Source organism: Strix aluco, chromosome 7, assembly GCF_031877795.1.
Source record: "Strix aluco isolate bStrAlu1 chromosome 7, bStrAlu1.hap1, whole genome shotgun sequence".
NCBI lineage: Eukaryota > Metazoa > Chordata > Aves > Strigiformes > Strigidae > Strix > Strix aluco.
Genome location: NC_133937.1, coordinates 34,795,371 through 34,811,596, shown reverse-complemented (window position 1 = coordinate 34,811,596; position 16,226 = coordinate 34,795,371). Strand labels below are relative to the sequence as shown.

Here is a 16,226-nt window from a genome sequence, read left to right as displayed (position 1 = left end):
TGAAACAAGCCTTTACTGCTGTCAAACAGATCAAATGAATGATCAGTATTAGAACTCGGATGGCAGAAACCAGAAGTGTTAGAAATGTGTTCATGTGTGGACATCAAAAAGATGGCTTTTGACTTGAGGTGGAGGTAGGGGTCACTATATTGCCAGAATTGCCATCAAACATGACATTGTCACGCGCAAGCTAACCTGAGAAGAGCATCCTTGCCTGCAGCTTTTTGAAAAGGCTTGTATTCCTGCAGTCCTTTTTAGTTCCTTGCCACACTACTCTGGGTGCTGCAGACCCCGATAAAAGTACAGAAAGGTATAAATAAAAATGGCACAAATTAATGTGTTTACTAAATTGAGAAGATTCTGAAGATTTCTTACTATTAAACAGAGTTTTGATGGTCCTTAGATGTAATGTCTTTTTGTTTTACAAACGTGTAGAATGGAAATGGAAACATGGCCTATGTCTGCTATGCTGCTCTAAGACAATTATACGAGGCTGTGTTAGGGTGCTGTAGAGCTTTGAACAGTTTTGTGTGCAGACCTGAATGGGAAGACACAGCCTTTGAATGAATTGTACTTTGGCTTAATGTCTGTTTTTTGTAAAAAGTTTTAATAGTACCCTTGTCTAGTGTGGTAGACCTGGGCATCACATAAATTGTCTGCAAGGCAAAGTAAACAAATTACATTTTCTTGAGAGAACAGAAACTGGTTTAAAAGACTCAGACCACTTACATGAATAGCAGGTTAATTTGTGTAGTCATAGCCGTTCTCCCTTTTCACTTGGCAGGCTTGGGAGAGATGCTGCAGCATGTATGCTGGCATTTTGGCAGTGAGCATGTTCCCAGGAAAATGGAACTGCCCATTCAACATAGGAATGTAAGCTTTACTGAATATATTCCTGATTGTACCAGATGATCATTCATAAACAGATTAATAACTTTGTGTTCCTCAAGCAAAGAACTGTTGTCACTGTTTCTTTCCTGTGAGCCATTTCTGAGTTGTCCTGAGCCAACAGCATGTCTTCTGGTTTCATGTGTATGTTCAGTTAAAGAATGATATTCAGACTGGTTTTCACACTGAAAAAACCCCACATCTTTTTCATGTATACAGTTTCTTGCCCACAAGTTCATTGGAATGCCTAGATATTAGATTTCAAATAAGGGAAGGGTAATTTAGTATACTGGGTCTCTAATTGCTTGTTTTGTTTGAAGATACCTGTCTTGTATGTCATCCTTTCTCAAATGTGTTTTCTTGTTACTTCTCATTTCTCTTGGTGCTGAGATGTCCACTATGGTGTGTGAGATTAAATGATGTCTTTAACGTCAACTTTTAACAACAGCCGTAGTATTTTATGCTAAGAAGTTGTCAACTCAGAACCAAGCTGAAGATGTTAAGCAAATGCAACTGCATCACAATTTGAGAAACCTGACCAAATGTTCAGTGCTCCTGTGGACAGACACACTGTATAGTTGCTACTGGAAAACTGTTCTTAACCTGATGAATGGTAGATGAGAGCAAATGTAGGAGAGGATTTAAGCTGTCTCCCTGTATAAAGTGTCTTAAAAAAAAATAACTGAATTGACATTTTGGTAGGATTCAGGATGGGACGTGAAGGAATGAAGGGTCCTTTTCCTTCCTGGAAAACCTTAGGCTAGCAGTATATTTTTCTTTCTTTGAATAGCTTCTGTAATACATCCCTCAGGTAAGATAGGAGTGGATTTAAATACTTAATATTTTTTGGAGGGGTTGTAAGAAGTAAATGTCATGCTTAATTCCACCCCTTCCCTCATAATTAAAGTAGCTGAATGTACATGCTGACTTTTCTGGACTAGGACCAAGAGTGAAAAATGTCAGCCTAAGCAGTTTTGGGGTTTTTTTTAATAATAGCTATAGCTGAGTAAATATAGGTTTTAAATGTAAGTTCTACTCTAATGATGGCTATTTAATAGAAAAATCTTAGCAAGATCTATTTACTTGTCAATTTGATGCCATGCACTGCTTTCTAGCTTGTAAAATTCACGTAGTTTACATAAAGCTAGTCCCACTCCAGTTGCTGTCTTATGTGAATGTAGAGATGTAGAGAGAGTTCCTATGCTCAACCAAGTAATTGATTTCTGTCTAGCAGTTTTGAGCAGCCATACAGTAACACTGTAAGGAGCAGAAAACAGATGGTTCTGTTTTCCCCACACAGATTACGATAATTCATAGATGAGCTGTGAAAATACTATTATTGATTTCTCTTTGGCTTGGATTTTTTGTTAGTTTACAAGTCAAGCAGTAAGTAGGGACAGTTTGATTGTCAAGATTTTTTTTTTTTTCTTCTCGGAGACAAGAAGTGTCAGTATGTGCTTTCCTGTTAGTGTCTTGACTGTTGAGGCTCGACATGAAACACCATCGGGAAATAAGACTGAAAGGTAACATCTTATGCTGATAAAGTGGTTAACACTATGATTTTGCATTCCTAAGATTAAGACCAAGGCTTGATACTTTCCTGACACTAGTGAGTGCGTCCCCTGAAGCTGTCAGGACTTTTCTTAGCTTTTTTGTCTTTAGAGCAGTTGTTTTCCACTTGGTTGCAAGGTGGTGGTGGTTAACAGCTTCCAGGTATCCTTCCATTAAAGGACCCTTGAGGTTGTTCTCACAGCTGGGTGTGCAGTTGTCCCCTCTTAAAACATCTCTCTTAATGCGACAGGCTTCGTGAGGTGGGCTAGCAGTTTTCATCTTCAGTGGAAGAAAAAGATACCAATCCTTAATGTCTGCTTTAAAAAGAGTGGCAGCCTGGCTGTATACCATTGCCTAGAGTCTGTTCATGTTAAATCACACACTGTCCAGATGACTTCTCTCTCTGTGGGTTTTTTTTGGTGGGGTTTTTTTTTTTTTTTTGAGAAGTGCAAACTGTCAGTGGAGGAGAGTGGTGCCCTGTGTCAGGCTATGGTCTCCTTTTGTCTGACATGTTCTTTGAAGTAGAATTTTCCTTTTTCTTTAATCTTGGAAGCTGTGTACCAAGTCTTTACAAATCAGAGTATAACCATATTGAAAGTTGAGGTTAAAAAGGAGTGAAGCAGGAATAAATACTGCTTAGAAATGCAGATTTCATTGCATGCTATTTGCCACAAATTATATATGTAACTATATATGAAAGGGAGTCCTTGGAGTTCATAGCCACTTCTATACATTGTTGGCATTTTGAACAAAAATTTGTTTGGCCACCCTTGAGAACTGCATCTGCAATAAGATTATAAATTTATGATCAAAATGAGGAATAACCATATATAACCTTTGGCAACAGCATATGGAATAACATTCTTTATTCCTCTGCCAGTTTTGCTTTCCTTTCTGAAACATCTGCTCTGTATCGGTGTTTTCTGTGAAATTTACCCATGTGTCCATTAAGCATATTAAGGAGGGAGACAAAAGAAGCTAGTTTAAAGGAAAAAAAACTTTTAGAAATTTAGAATTCTTAATAGAGCAAAAAGTCAACATAAATTCTAACTGTTCTCTCAGAGCCCCTGGTGAACATACATACAAAGGTTGAAAAATCTGCTTCGTAAAGATAAGAGCTTTAAGTTCCAATAAGGTAGTCAAGGTGCAGCTAGCCTTGAGCATTTCTCACATCACAGATGCTTTGGCTTTACAAAAAACTTTGAGCTTGTTTTCTTGCAAGGTCCCAGCCACTGCTGCATTCTCCATCGTCTTTTGGCTTGGCGCTGTCATGGAGGAAAATGGTGCAAGGGAAGAGAAATTCTGCTTCTCATTAGCAAGCAACACTTTGTCTTTGGGTGTGTATAGGTGTATGTATGTATATGAACAGTAGAAACTCGGGCATCTACCCACCCCCCTGTGAAGAGACCATAGTAGGGAAAGCAGGAGGAGTTGGGCCAGAGGCAGAGCACTGTACGTGGGTGGGTTGGGATGGAGAGAGGAATAGTGGTGTAACACGTTACCCCAGCTCCACTTCAATCCTTGGGTGTGTAAGTGCACTCCTGAATGCTCTAATGCAGCTCCCCTACATCCCTCCTAATAAATACTTACAAAAGAACAGTGGTTAGCACTTCCCATTTCTCTGGTCCCCTTCTCAATTTAACTTAGCTTGCTGCAGAACAGATCTTTTTAGCTTCCTTATTTCCTTCTTGGGGAAAGATGGTATTGTACACAGAAAATAGCAGCTGTCACTGTGGGCTCTACAAGGCCTATTGTAAAGTTGGCACATTTGGGTTTTGTGTAGCAAAGTTTTCCTTGGGGCTACAGGTTAATGCTGTTTGTTGGAGCACTGCAGTAGTTTTTCGTGGGCCTGATCTGGAGTGCAGGATGCCAGATGCGGAGCTCTATCTGAAGGCGTTGCTTCATAGTCCCACCAGCTCCACACCCTGAATACTTGACTTGCCTTAGGTGACCCAGCAAAAACTTAAAAATGCTTTCTGTGTAGGACAGTGCTCCCTGGAGCTGGAGGATGTGCTGCTTGCCAGCTCAGATGCAAAGCAGCAGCTTTATGCCTCCCTACTGTCTTGGAGTAAAATCTTGCAGGGGGGTCAGAGCACACACCGCAGCTGAAATTTGGTTATGGATTCTAGGTGTGACAGTGCTTTCAAAATGAAGGTCTGGTCTTTCATAAGTGTTTTTATTTGCATATGCTAGATGCTAGTTATTACAGGCATTCTGTGTTCCGTATTGAATGGACCTTTTGCTGGGCACTGACATATAGTCCTAGGCAAAAACCAGTTACTGAAGAAAACTGTTTTTGCTGGAGGGAGTTATAGCAGAAACTCTGGAATGATGTGTGGCTTGCTTTGTGTGGACTTAGTGTATCAAATACTTTGTAGTTTTTTGAGTTTGCTATGAAAGCATAGCCCATACTGTTCCAGATCTTTCTCTTGTTCAAATTACAACCTGACTTTTACGGTTTCTTGCAGGCCAGCCCTCCAGATCTCTATATTGAAAGATTTAACGTAGCTCTTGGACAGTATATGGGAGCATTGCAGAGCATTGTGCCTCTTTTCATATATATGGTAAGTTTTAGAAAATTCTTTTCAAATAAAGTATGTCCATACACAAGATGCTGACTGAAAGTGAAAAGAATAAAATGCAGCTATAATGATTTTTCATTTGTAGAACTTACGATTCATGCCTGGTTTTGCTACCTGCATAACAGTACTGATCAAATTGTGTGGGGAGAGGAAGGGGAAGCCATGCTTTTAAATTTAGAATTTTTGCAATTGGTTTCTGCCCTAATACTTGCTTCCTGGGAGTGGGGGGAATGGTTTTTATTTTGATTATAAAAAAGCCTTCCCACATAGTTAGGTGATTATGTATATCTTCTTGAACAGGGATAGTTTATTGGCTTGCTATATGTTGGCTTGGTAGTTTGGACAGGCTACAAAGGTGATTGTTTCTTGCTTTTAAATTGCACAGATTCAGACAAGCCAGAAAGAAATGTCTTGGAAATGTTTGTGTCACTTGATAAAGCAATTGAGAGCGTTGACTGGATAAAGACAACACTCATGGCACTGTCAGGCATACTTGCAGAGGTTCAGAAACCATTGGCTATAAGTGGTTGTCATGCTGATTTTGTAATGTATGAAGTCTTCTATATCTCTGAAGAAGTTCATAATTTGCATTGTTTTTGTCAAAGTGCCAACGCTTTTATTGTTGTGGTTTGTTTTTTTTTTTTATGGTAATGAATAACTCTAAGCTTGAAATTTGCCCTTCTCCCAGAAACCGTCCTTGCATTGGCATCACTTAGAAATAAAAACTAAAGGAAGTATTGTTGGGAAAGACACCTTTTTTTTTTTTTTTTTTAAAGAAAAAAGATGTAAACTGATTTAAATGAAAGAAACCTAGGACTCTTTAAAATTATCCTCATTGGTAGCTTCCTAGAGTTTTAGAAGTATGTTCTAGAAGGATCTACTATGTTTTGGTGAATGCATCTGCAACGCATAATGTTCTGTAGTCTTTCAGCATAGTGTCACCTTATTAAAAGAGGGATTTGCCTTTCTTGAACTGGGTGTCTTCTAATATACTCTTTATCTAGTTAATACAGAATGAAGTCTGTTGCTACAGCTTCACTTGTAAGCTAAGGGATGTGTTCCTGGTCATGATTTTTATTTTTCTCCTGCTTCCTGTTATGAAATGCTGGGGAAAAACTAGGAGGAGACTTTTTTCCCCCTATTGCATTCAGATATTTTTAGATGTTAGCCATTTTATTTCACCTGTGTATGCTTGACTTGTTTATTGCAGACAGGTGATTAGGCAACCTCATAATTGAATATCCATTTACAAATGGAGATAAGCTGTTCAGGTGTGTACTTCTATCAAGTGCTCAAATCTGTCACTGAGGTTGTTCCATCACAGAGGTCAAAATCTATCCTTAACGTTTAAGACTGCAGTAACTAACATATAAAAAATGTTCATGATAGACATAAAACCACACAGGTTTTATCATTATAAGCTTTGTCTATGTGATCAGACAAGGTATAATTGCTGAACAGATTTCCATATCTATCTTCATACACAGTTGTGACGTGGTGCTTGTATCTTCAGATGAGGAGTGCTCTATATCCCATTGCTTCTTGTTTACAGTTCGAGTATAACTGATATCTGAACATAGTGGAAATAGTTAATGACTAATAAACAGACCTGTAGAATGAGTAGTTAGTATTTTTTTTTTTTGAGAACGAAGTGAAAGTACTCTGTCATTTTAAAGGAAAAGATTCTTTAAAGGATGACTAGTGATTTGTTCAGGCAGTAAAATTCTGTTCCAGCAAACACTTTCTCATTTAAGTGACTTAATTCAAGTTAGGCCTGAGAGTTACCATAAAATAGTTTGGGTTGGGAGGGACTTCTAAAGATCATCTAGTCCAAACCCCCCTGCAATGAGCAGGGACATCTTCAACTAGATCAGGTTGCTCAGAGCCCCGTCCAACCTGGCCTTGAATGTTTCCAGGGATGGGGCATCTACCACCTCTCTGGGCAACCTGTTCGTGCTTCACCGCACTCATTGTAAAAAAAAAAATTTCCCTTATATCTAGTTTAAATCTACTGTCTTTAAAGCCATTACCGCTTGTCCTATTGCTGCAGGTCCTGCTAAAACATCTGTCCCCATCTTTTATAAGCCCTCTTCAAGTAGAGTTAGTGACTTACGTGTTAGTTCCTCTTGCTGCCAAACGCAATGCTGATTTGGCTCAGCTATATAGCTGGTTTTGAAGGCTAATGTCAAATTAAGTCTCATACTTTTTCTGTGAAATCATTAATCAGTGATTGTGCATGATGTGGAAAATATCTCTAGAGAAGTCAGGGTGAAGAATGTTAGTCTCTTAGTTTTTTCTGTATGCATTTGAAAGTACTTTTATGTACAGCTACTCTTGCAGTTTTACACTGAAGTGGCTAATCGAGTTTTCTCTCATGCAGCAGCAGTTTCCTTTATTTTGACAAGAAAATACAATTAAAAACAATTGCAAGAGGTGAAAGCCCAATTATTCTACAGTATAAATTATAGCCTTGCAGTTACTTTAATAGATACTTTCAGTGTATTTTTAACTGAAGAGGACTAAGTTGTTGAACTCTGCCTTTTTATCAGAGTTGGCAGGGCTCTCCTTTTTTGGGAGTGATGTGATTGCTTTAATCAGGAGTTTCCAAGGCTGTTTTGCTGCACTGACAAACTTTGTTCTGAAAGGATAATTATATTGTTGCTTAGCAAAACTTTTAATATGCTTTTAAATATTTAAAAATCTATGAAGCCGAGGAAAACCTAAAGATGTTTTGTACAACTAGAACACGTTTTTGTGCCTTGGTGGCCAAAAAAGGCATAGTATTTTGCCTTAGGATTAGTCCTGTGTGTTTTGATACCAACAGCAGCACTTCTCTTCTTTTTCTTGATATGTACTAAACCATATTAATTTCTTAACCTGCTTGTATGTGGTGACCAAGGTGTGTTTCAAAGCTTTTCTTGAGTGATGGTTGAGAGGGCTGACTTTGCAGTTGAGGGAGTTTTCTTTTTCTTCCTTTTGCTAAGAGCACTAGTGGTTTTATTTTTCACCTGGTGATGAATTTTTCCAGTCTTACGCTGCTACGTTGGACTTCTTAAGAAAGTGTGGAGACTCAAAGCACTTTTGTCCCTTCAAAGTTCTGTGGGTTTAAGCTCTTTCAAAGGTCCTGGGATGTAACTGCAGATAAAGCAAATTAAACTGTAAGTCAATTTAGCACACGGTACTTTATTCCTAAGAATAATTCCTAGTGAATAACTGTTTGCTTTGTAAATCTAGATGAGGTTATTCTGGATACTTACAGATTTTTACATATCACAGTATGCTGCACACATGAATGAATAAAAATCATACTTCCACTTCAAGAAAAATTAAAATCAGCATTTAGATGATACACTTCTTTCTAATAGGTTTTCAATTGTTAATTATACTTAGATATGTAGCTGAAAATCTGTTAGCTTGTGGCATTAAATGAGCCTAACATTTGTGAGCATTGTGGTTTTAAGATAATTAAGAATTTTGTCAGTGCCTCTAAAATATTACTATTCTTACTGGGTGGTATTGCACTTCACTGCTTATGAGCTAGAGGGCATTTTGTGTGTGTCTGTACACAAATATATGTGAGTATATGTGGATGAAATTATAAGCACTCATACTGACTTTCGTCTTTCAAGTATTTATTGCTCTCCTCTTAATATTAACATAATGATTGCCAGATTGCTTTATGATATGGTGGCTTGCAGAAGAAATGCTTATATCATATCTGACTTTATCAGTTATTGATATCTGCTTATCTTTTATCTGTCAGGCCTTCAGGTGACTTGACACACTTTTCAAGAAATACTGATACAGCCTGGGTAGTGACATATCTACAGAAAATATTCCTGTTTTTCCACTAACAAGAATGGGGAAGGTGACAGCTCTTTTGCTGTGTCCTTTCAGCACTGTGGATTGGAAGTGACATACTTGTGTTAGGTCACTTTTTCAGTGTCTCTTTAAATGCATGCAAGTGTAACATCTTTTTGGAAGGGTGTTTCCAAGTGAGCAAACGTGAAGAGTTGTTCTGTGTGTAATACTGTGTTGTAACTCTTCTCCTTGAAACTACTGAGGTATTTTTGTTATTTTTTAGTTATGACACTTAAGGTATAGGCTTTCCAACTCTTAAACAAAAGAAAGTGTCACAGTTTGCATGTCGTCAGCTGCTTTTAATGTAAGAAGGTCTGGAGGCTAGGAAAAGAACGGAGTAAGTTGGTTCCTTAGCTGGGTGCATTTCATCTGTCAACTCATAAGAATCAGAAGTTGTCATAAGAATCTGATATTGTTGTCATAAGAATCTGACATTGTCAGGTTTGGTTTGGGTCAGTAGACTTGTGCTGAGGTGCTCTGGTCACTCCTGTGTGTGGCACCAGTGGGTGCATGGTAGTATGGGGTCAGGAAGTTGAGGTGGAAACCATTTAGGAAGTTAGGTCTGATGAAAGATGTAGTATGGTGTGTACCTTACCACTCCCCAGAAGATGTGAATTTCTGTTGCAATGGCAATTCACCATTGATAAAAAACATTACAAATGAAGTTAGTCTGTTTCTTACAAAACAGGTTATTCTGTCTGCTTCAAAGAACGGGCCCAGGTAAGGGAGAAACAACTGAGTAACAGCCCTTGATAAAACCTCTACAGGTAGGATAGCTCAGGGAGGTAACTGGCGGTAGGAAGTTACTAAATTTTTAAAACTTCTTAAGATTGTTATCCATCAGTGCAACAAACCTAAACTTCAGTAGGGGCATGTATTCAGCCCTTGGGTTGTCTTTGTTCTAACAGGTTCAGTTAAAGGTAAATAACTGCTGCTGAATGCTTGCCTTGAAAATTTAAGTGGTTTCTGCATGGACAGTTTATTATGGTATGTGTATAGTTTTGGTAATGGCCAAGAGAATGGGTTTCACAAAAAAAATGTAAAGTTTGCTCTAATAGTGTTCTGAGGATTTGTTCCAATTATGTTAAATGCTTTAGTAAATAGGAGAACAACTTGATTTAAAGTGTGGAAAAACCTTTCTCCCTTAAGAGATCCCTTTATAAATCTCTCAGATAAGTCTTCCAGTACATTATTTTTGTTTAAGTTGATTTTCTCTTACGGTATCTGTTTAACTCTTTACATGAGTTGTTCAGATGAATTCAGTTGGTCTACTTCCATGTTAGTGTTGTAACAATAGGAGATTTATCTTGAAACAATTATTTTTTTCCAGCATTTAAACCCCACCTGTGAATAAAATAGAGGCAAGAAATCTTACTATTTGTTGCAGGCTGGGAACTGAGGAATAACACCAAATAGTGCATTAAGTATAGAGGCCCTGAAGGAACTCATGAATAGAATTTCCTTTGAGGGCTGAAGAGGTGAATTTATTATTAATGCTGAGTGTGTCAAGATAATTGAATCCTAAAAATTTTAATGTAGTTCCGTTTTGTATAGATTTGTATATATCACTTATTTCCACAGCTGATTAATTCTGATTAGCTGTCCTCTGAGATTATCAATGAACCACAGAAGTGGATAGCTGTACTGATGATTTATTATTGTAACATACCTATTTTAATGGCTTAATCACTTTTAGACATTAGTAAAAATGCTTTCTCTTGTAATAAACGTGATGTCCAGCCCTGTTTTGGTGTTAGAGTGTTTATAAAGCTCTAAATTGGAGTCTTTTTTTCTACAAACTCCCCAGTCTGGATCAATGTAGAGATATATCTATAGATACAGGGGAAAAAAAAAATGAATGCCTGTATGTAGGTTTGTTACCAATGCATTCTTAATTTTAAATACATGTTTTTTGGTTGTAGAAGAATGTTCTATTTTGTGTAAATGGCAGTCACCAAGGAAGCACTTTACAGGTCAAATATTCTACAGCTTTAAAATTGTGAACTATTTTTATTCAGGGAAAAAATAAGTTTACTTTATTTGCTATTATGAAAAACAAACTTAAACTTCTGTCTTATTTTCCAGAATAAATTTTACATAGAAACCAAGCTTAACAGAGACTTAAAAGATGACCTTATAAAGCTGTTTACGGAACATGTTGCAGAAAAGCACATTTACAACCTAATGCGTAAGTAAACCTATTGAATTTTTCTTATAATGAGAGTCTGGAAAACCTCAGTGCTTTCAGATATTGCAGAAATCCATGGCAAATAGGGAAAAAATGGCAAATGATTAGCTAACTTAAATACAATTTTGTTTTTAAGGCATCCACGTGAAGAAATGTGACATACTTCAACTTATTTCTTTCAAAAATATGACTTTGTATGAAGTCATGGTTTTCTTGAGTATCTGGGGGAACCAATGTATATTTTCCCCTTATGACTTGTGATTATCACATAACAAATGTTTTATTGTCCTGTTGCTTATGCTGTTACTCTTTAATTTCTTTATCAAAATATTGACAGGTATCATTAAGAATGTGGTGTGGTCAAAGAATTGTGATACCACTGGAGTTAATTGTGGTGTACTCGAGTACTCCCTGCTAGTCAATGAACTGCATAATGCCGACAGCAGTTTCTCTGTTAAGCTAATGGGTTAATGCAAATAGAATATACTTTAAGTGATATGCTTCCTGCTTAGTGCTCCTGTGGGTAACTCCTGTGGTGAGCCACTGCAGCCTGCCACCATCATCGGTGTGTGTTTGTGTGAGTGTAGGGACCCTGCTGCTGGCCTGGTTAGTTCCTCGAGGGGGCAGTTAGCAAAGCCAGAGATAATCAGACTTGGAGTTCAAACTGGAAAAAGTTTCCAGCGTGGTGAGCAGTTGACCAGCATGCTGGGAGAATTGCAACTATAGGTGGTTTGCACAGCTGGATAGTTTGAGCCCCGTGTTGAGTTCAGTATCTAGCCTGGTGTACGCCTTTCTGTGAAGCAGCCCTACTGCAGTTGTCTCTGTTTTCATGCAGCTGCTCCTCTCCTCTTTTCTCTGAAGCAGTTGCTATCAGTATGCTAAATGGAGACCAAATGATGGGTGATTGAGTTGAGTGTATTTCTCCTTTTGCCTTTACTTGGGTTGTAATGCCCTTCTCTCTCCAGCAAAGGGCTGGGGGAAAGGAGCTTTGTTATCTTTTTTTAGTGTCACTGTGAGTTGGCATCCTGGGAGAAGGGTGGGTGAACTAGGTGACTACTCTGAAGTCAGGGAGCCTGGTACTAGAATGATGGGAGATCATCAGCTCTGATGCCATCCTGTTCTTCCCATCTGTGAAAAGTCTCCCTAGGAGCTTTTAGCCATGTAGCAGTTCAGATCACCTTGGAAATAGTAGGACAATGAGGAATGCCAACCCATGGCCCTGATGTTTGTTTTGTGCCAAAGTAGTTTAATGGTATCATGAAACCTGGTAAGATGATTGCTGCAAGAGGATCATGGAAAATTCAGCTGATATTGCCTTAAAATTAAATATATTTAGTTAAATACATTTAATTTTAAGTGTATGCATTTTTCAGGCATTGAAAACATTAATGTGGTTTTTTTTTTTTAAATGACAAAGCAAAGGTAACACCAGTCAAATCTTTAGAACATAAGTAATGTCAGAAGTGTGTTGCTATCTAATTTGTTTTATGTGGATGATATGAGAATCAGATAGAAATTGCAGATGAACTATTGAAAGGAAAAGACCTGTGGTTGTGTGTGTGTGTAAATCCAAAATACTTCTCCCCAGCTCTGTGTTAGTTGCAAAAGTAAAATTAAAAGAAAACACTGAAAGATAAAAATCAGCTGTCGCCAACTGTGGTGTTGTATATGGGGCTATTGTTTAATGAGCAACTTCCTTGGATTTCATTTCAGTCTCGCTGTCAGTAAGATAATGTATACTGACATGTATAAACTCCTAACTGTGGTCTGACTTGGTTAAATCTTGGATAATAGGCTCTCTAAATTTAGTTAAAGTATGCCTAAATAAAGTTCTAAACTTGCTAACAGATTCCTGAGAAGTAATTGAAGGCACATAGCACATGATATAGTACTGTAAAGGTGCTGAAAAAGCTCTAGTGTTGTATCATTTTCTGCCATTCTCAGCTGTTCTTTCTAGCTTCCTGGAATTCTGACCATAACATTTAAGAATATTACCTTTTTGGCAGTGTAAGGACTCTATGAAAATAGGGTATAAGTCAGTGTTTGTTAATTACTTCCTGATGTCATTGTCAGTGTGTGGTACTGTTTCCTGATATTTGATACAGATTTGGTTCAACAGAAGAGTGTTTTTTGTATTATGAGGAAGAAGAAAAATAAGGTTTTGAGTGGGTGTGCTTAGGAAATTAAAGTCAATGAAATTGTGGTCTACATAGAGAAATGGAATCCTAGGGCTGTTTTTTAAAGAGATGCTGCAGCTGCCACTTCAGTGAGAAGAAGCATGCCTTCCCTCTATTTTAAAAAGCAAACAAAAAAATTGGCTTAATGAATTTGTGATCTAGACTTGGAGGACAAGAATAACATCTGCTCTTGCTCTTGAAATTTGTTGCTATGTTTTTTGTACAAAGGGGTTTTTGTTTGTAGTATCTTGTCATTCTATCAGAGCCTGGAAGCTGGCATTTCTATTTGAAGTTGTGTTCAGGAAGGACTGTAAGTACATTTCAGGTTCATTTGATCTAAGAAGAAGCTCCTGCTCCACTTCAAAAGATGGAGGAAAAAAAAAGTCAGAAGTGAAGTGCAGGACAGATCTCTTCCTTAGCGTTTGAACTTGCTCAAACTCCCACTGGTTGAGTCGGCCCTTGTCCTGTGCTCTGTGGTTGAAGGCAGGAAGATGCAAAATGAGCTGCTGGTACAGTGGTCTCTTGTGGGAGCATTTATCTGAGCACTTAGATGCAGAAAATAGTGATTAAGGTGTGAATTCATTATTTACAGAAGAAATATTGCCTAAGTGAACTTTACATGGACAAATTTTGCCTGCACAAACACAGATATGGTTCCATTATTTTTTAATAGAGGAAGTTTTTTTTCTTTTAAAAAAAGCTCTACTATCTAGAGCACTTATGAGCAGTTAAATTTTAAATTTTTTTACATAAAAAATTGTATAATACACAGATCCATGAACACGGTTGTGTTTCTGAAACACTTTTACACTGACACATGTTTATCAAGTCAATGCTCTTCAAATTAAAGTGGATACATTTGAACAAAATGAATATAACCTGATTATTGTCCTTACAAAGCCAAAGGTGGCTCTTGCTCATACGACTGTTGTCTTAAATGGCTTGGGAGGTGTTATGTGCAGAACTACTTAACTGAATGTAACAAGCAAAGATACAGCATCTTATTTACAAGAAGTTTTGGAAATAGCGGGCGGTGGGGAAGATACAGATAATACCCCGTTGTCAGTAGGAAGAGTGGTGGAGAATGTTATCTTTGTTCCTGCTGGAGTCCTACGTGAGATGACTTTAAGCAGTAAAATTCAGAAGTATGCACTTTCTCTCCTTACACAGCCACTGTTCCTTCCACTAGGTCAGACCTAGGTTTCCTGGACTGTAATCTCAGTGCCCTGGAAACATCCTGCCTGTTTGTTCTTGTGTCTAGAAGAATAGCGGTGATTGCAAATCTTAACTCTCTTCAGTGGTGAAAATGAGTAACAGCTCCTGAAACTTTCTAGTTCTTGCAGTACATAAAATTCAATGGCAGAGAGTATTTGCAAGTAACTGCTACTCTTCTCTTTTTGGATATTGGCAGTTTAGTCCCTAAAACAAGCTTGCTTTTGAATCTAACAAAAGAGAAAAGCTATTAACAGGGTACTGTTGTTTCTGCTTGGTGGATAATCACTTGGTTTCCAATTACAAGAGTTTGCAATTACCTATTCTCTTTCTAGAAACTAAAGAAAGGAAGGTGAGCACTAGGCTGGAGCCCTGCTCTGGGAGGGTTGATGAGGTTCTCAACATCTCGATATTGAGAAGAAAAGGTGGAAGCAGTTTTAGAAGGCAATCTGAGGAAGAGAATTCTCCTTATTCTTTGCATACAATGGTGTTTGTGGGGGAAATAGGATGACTGTAGGAAGTGTGGGATTACGGCACTTCCAAGTAGGTGATAGCCTTAGCATGTCACTGTAGTACTTCAGCGGTTTGTATCTGTGTGTGTATGAGCTGTTTCTTTCTTTCCATGTTAGTATTTTCAGGTCAGGAAGTGGTTTCTACTCTTGTAGGAGCAATGTGCTGGCAGATATCATTCAGTGCACGCTGGTTCTTCCCAAAGGAGCATCGGCCTGTACTTCTGGGTGGGAGTTACTCAATTAGAAAGTCAAATGAACTCTATCAGAGGGAAAACTTCTTTCTTTAACAGAAATTCTTCTGATTTTGTTCCTGTTGACTGGGGTAAGCAGTGAATATTTGTGTGTTCTTATCTTTGATCTATGGTGTCAAGAATAGATCATAGAAACAGGTCCTTTTTATCCAGAGGAAAGGAAACTTCTTGGGCCATGGTGAAGGTGCTATAGGATAAATAGTGCCCAAGACTTCATGGGTCTTAAAATTGTTACCAGGATCCAAGGTGATAACATGGCCTGTGAAAGAGGCAATTCCTTGAAATTTACTGTTTCTGAACTAGAGCATGGACTTGAAAACATGTGAAATATAGGCAAAATTATTATTGAGGATTTGTGTTGGATCTCAGCTTCTGGTTGTCTCAGATTTTTGTTCATGATAATATCAAGATACTTACAGAATTAGCTACTGAAACCTGAGCATACAGAGCAGTTATCTGTATGTAGATTCTAATAGCATGTAGGCAATGGTTGAATGTAGTTCTCCAGGTCAGTGCTTGTGTGAGTTCAGAGCTAAAACCCAGTGCAAAAATGTATCACGTGTAAAACTAGTAGCTTTTCTCATGGTTTTCCAAGAAAAAATTATTTGTGAAAAGTCTGGAGGAGGGGGAGGAATCACATCCTATTTCATTATGTTTGCAGTTTCTAATTAGTTACTGGGAAAAACTTTTCTCTGAAGATTCTTATATATGACAGCTTTGTTTCTTCCCAGTTATGTCACTTGGATTCAGCTGTGGTAAATAGATCTTGCTGCTATATTTTCTTAACTTTTATTTTTTTGCTGGAGGTCTGTTACAGTTCAGTGAAAGGGCTGTTTATATTGGAAAAGGTTTTCATTTGTAAAGATGTCATGAAACCTATTTGCAGTGCATTGATGCTTTCTGAAAAGTACCAGGAAAGTTAACTTGAAAGTTGGAAAAGGTTGCTTTCTGACAATGAAGTTCTGCATCTGTCTTTTTTTGGTTGCAGCAGGTACAAATTTAAT

The 16,226-nt window shown here is 37.8% G+C and overlaps 1 protein-coding gene across 4 annotated transcripts in view; it reads left to right on the top strand.

The window, feature by feature from the left end:
- The window catches only part of CACUL1 (CDK2 associated cullin domain 1), a 53,286-nt gene that overhangs the window by 17,662 nt on the left and 19,398 nt on the right, over positions 1-16,226 (top strand). For 3 of the 4 annotated variants that reach the window (XR_012624038.1, XR_012624039.1, XM_074831386.1), the window contains exons 4-5: positions 4,908-5,003; positions 10,968-11,070. Coding sequence is in view for 2 of the 4 variants with exons in the window: in XM_074831386.1 (XP_074687487.1) it covers positions 4,908-5,003; positions 10,968-11,070 (199 nt within the window). In the remaining 2 variants the exon portion in view is untranslated. The remainder of the gene's footprint in view (positions 1-4,907; positions 5,004-10,967; positions 11,071-16,226) is intronic. The other variant, XM_074831387.1, reaches the window with a different exon arrangement.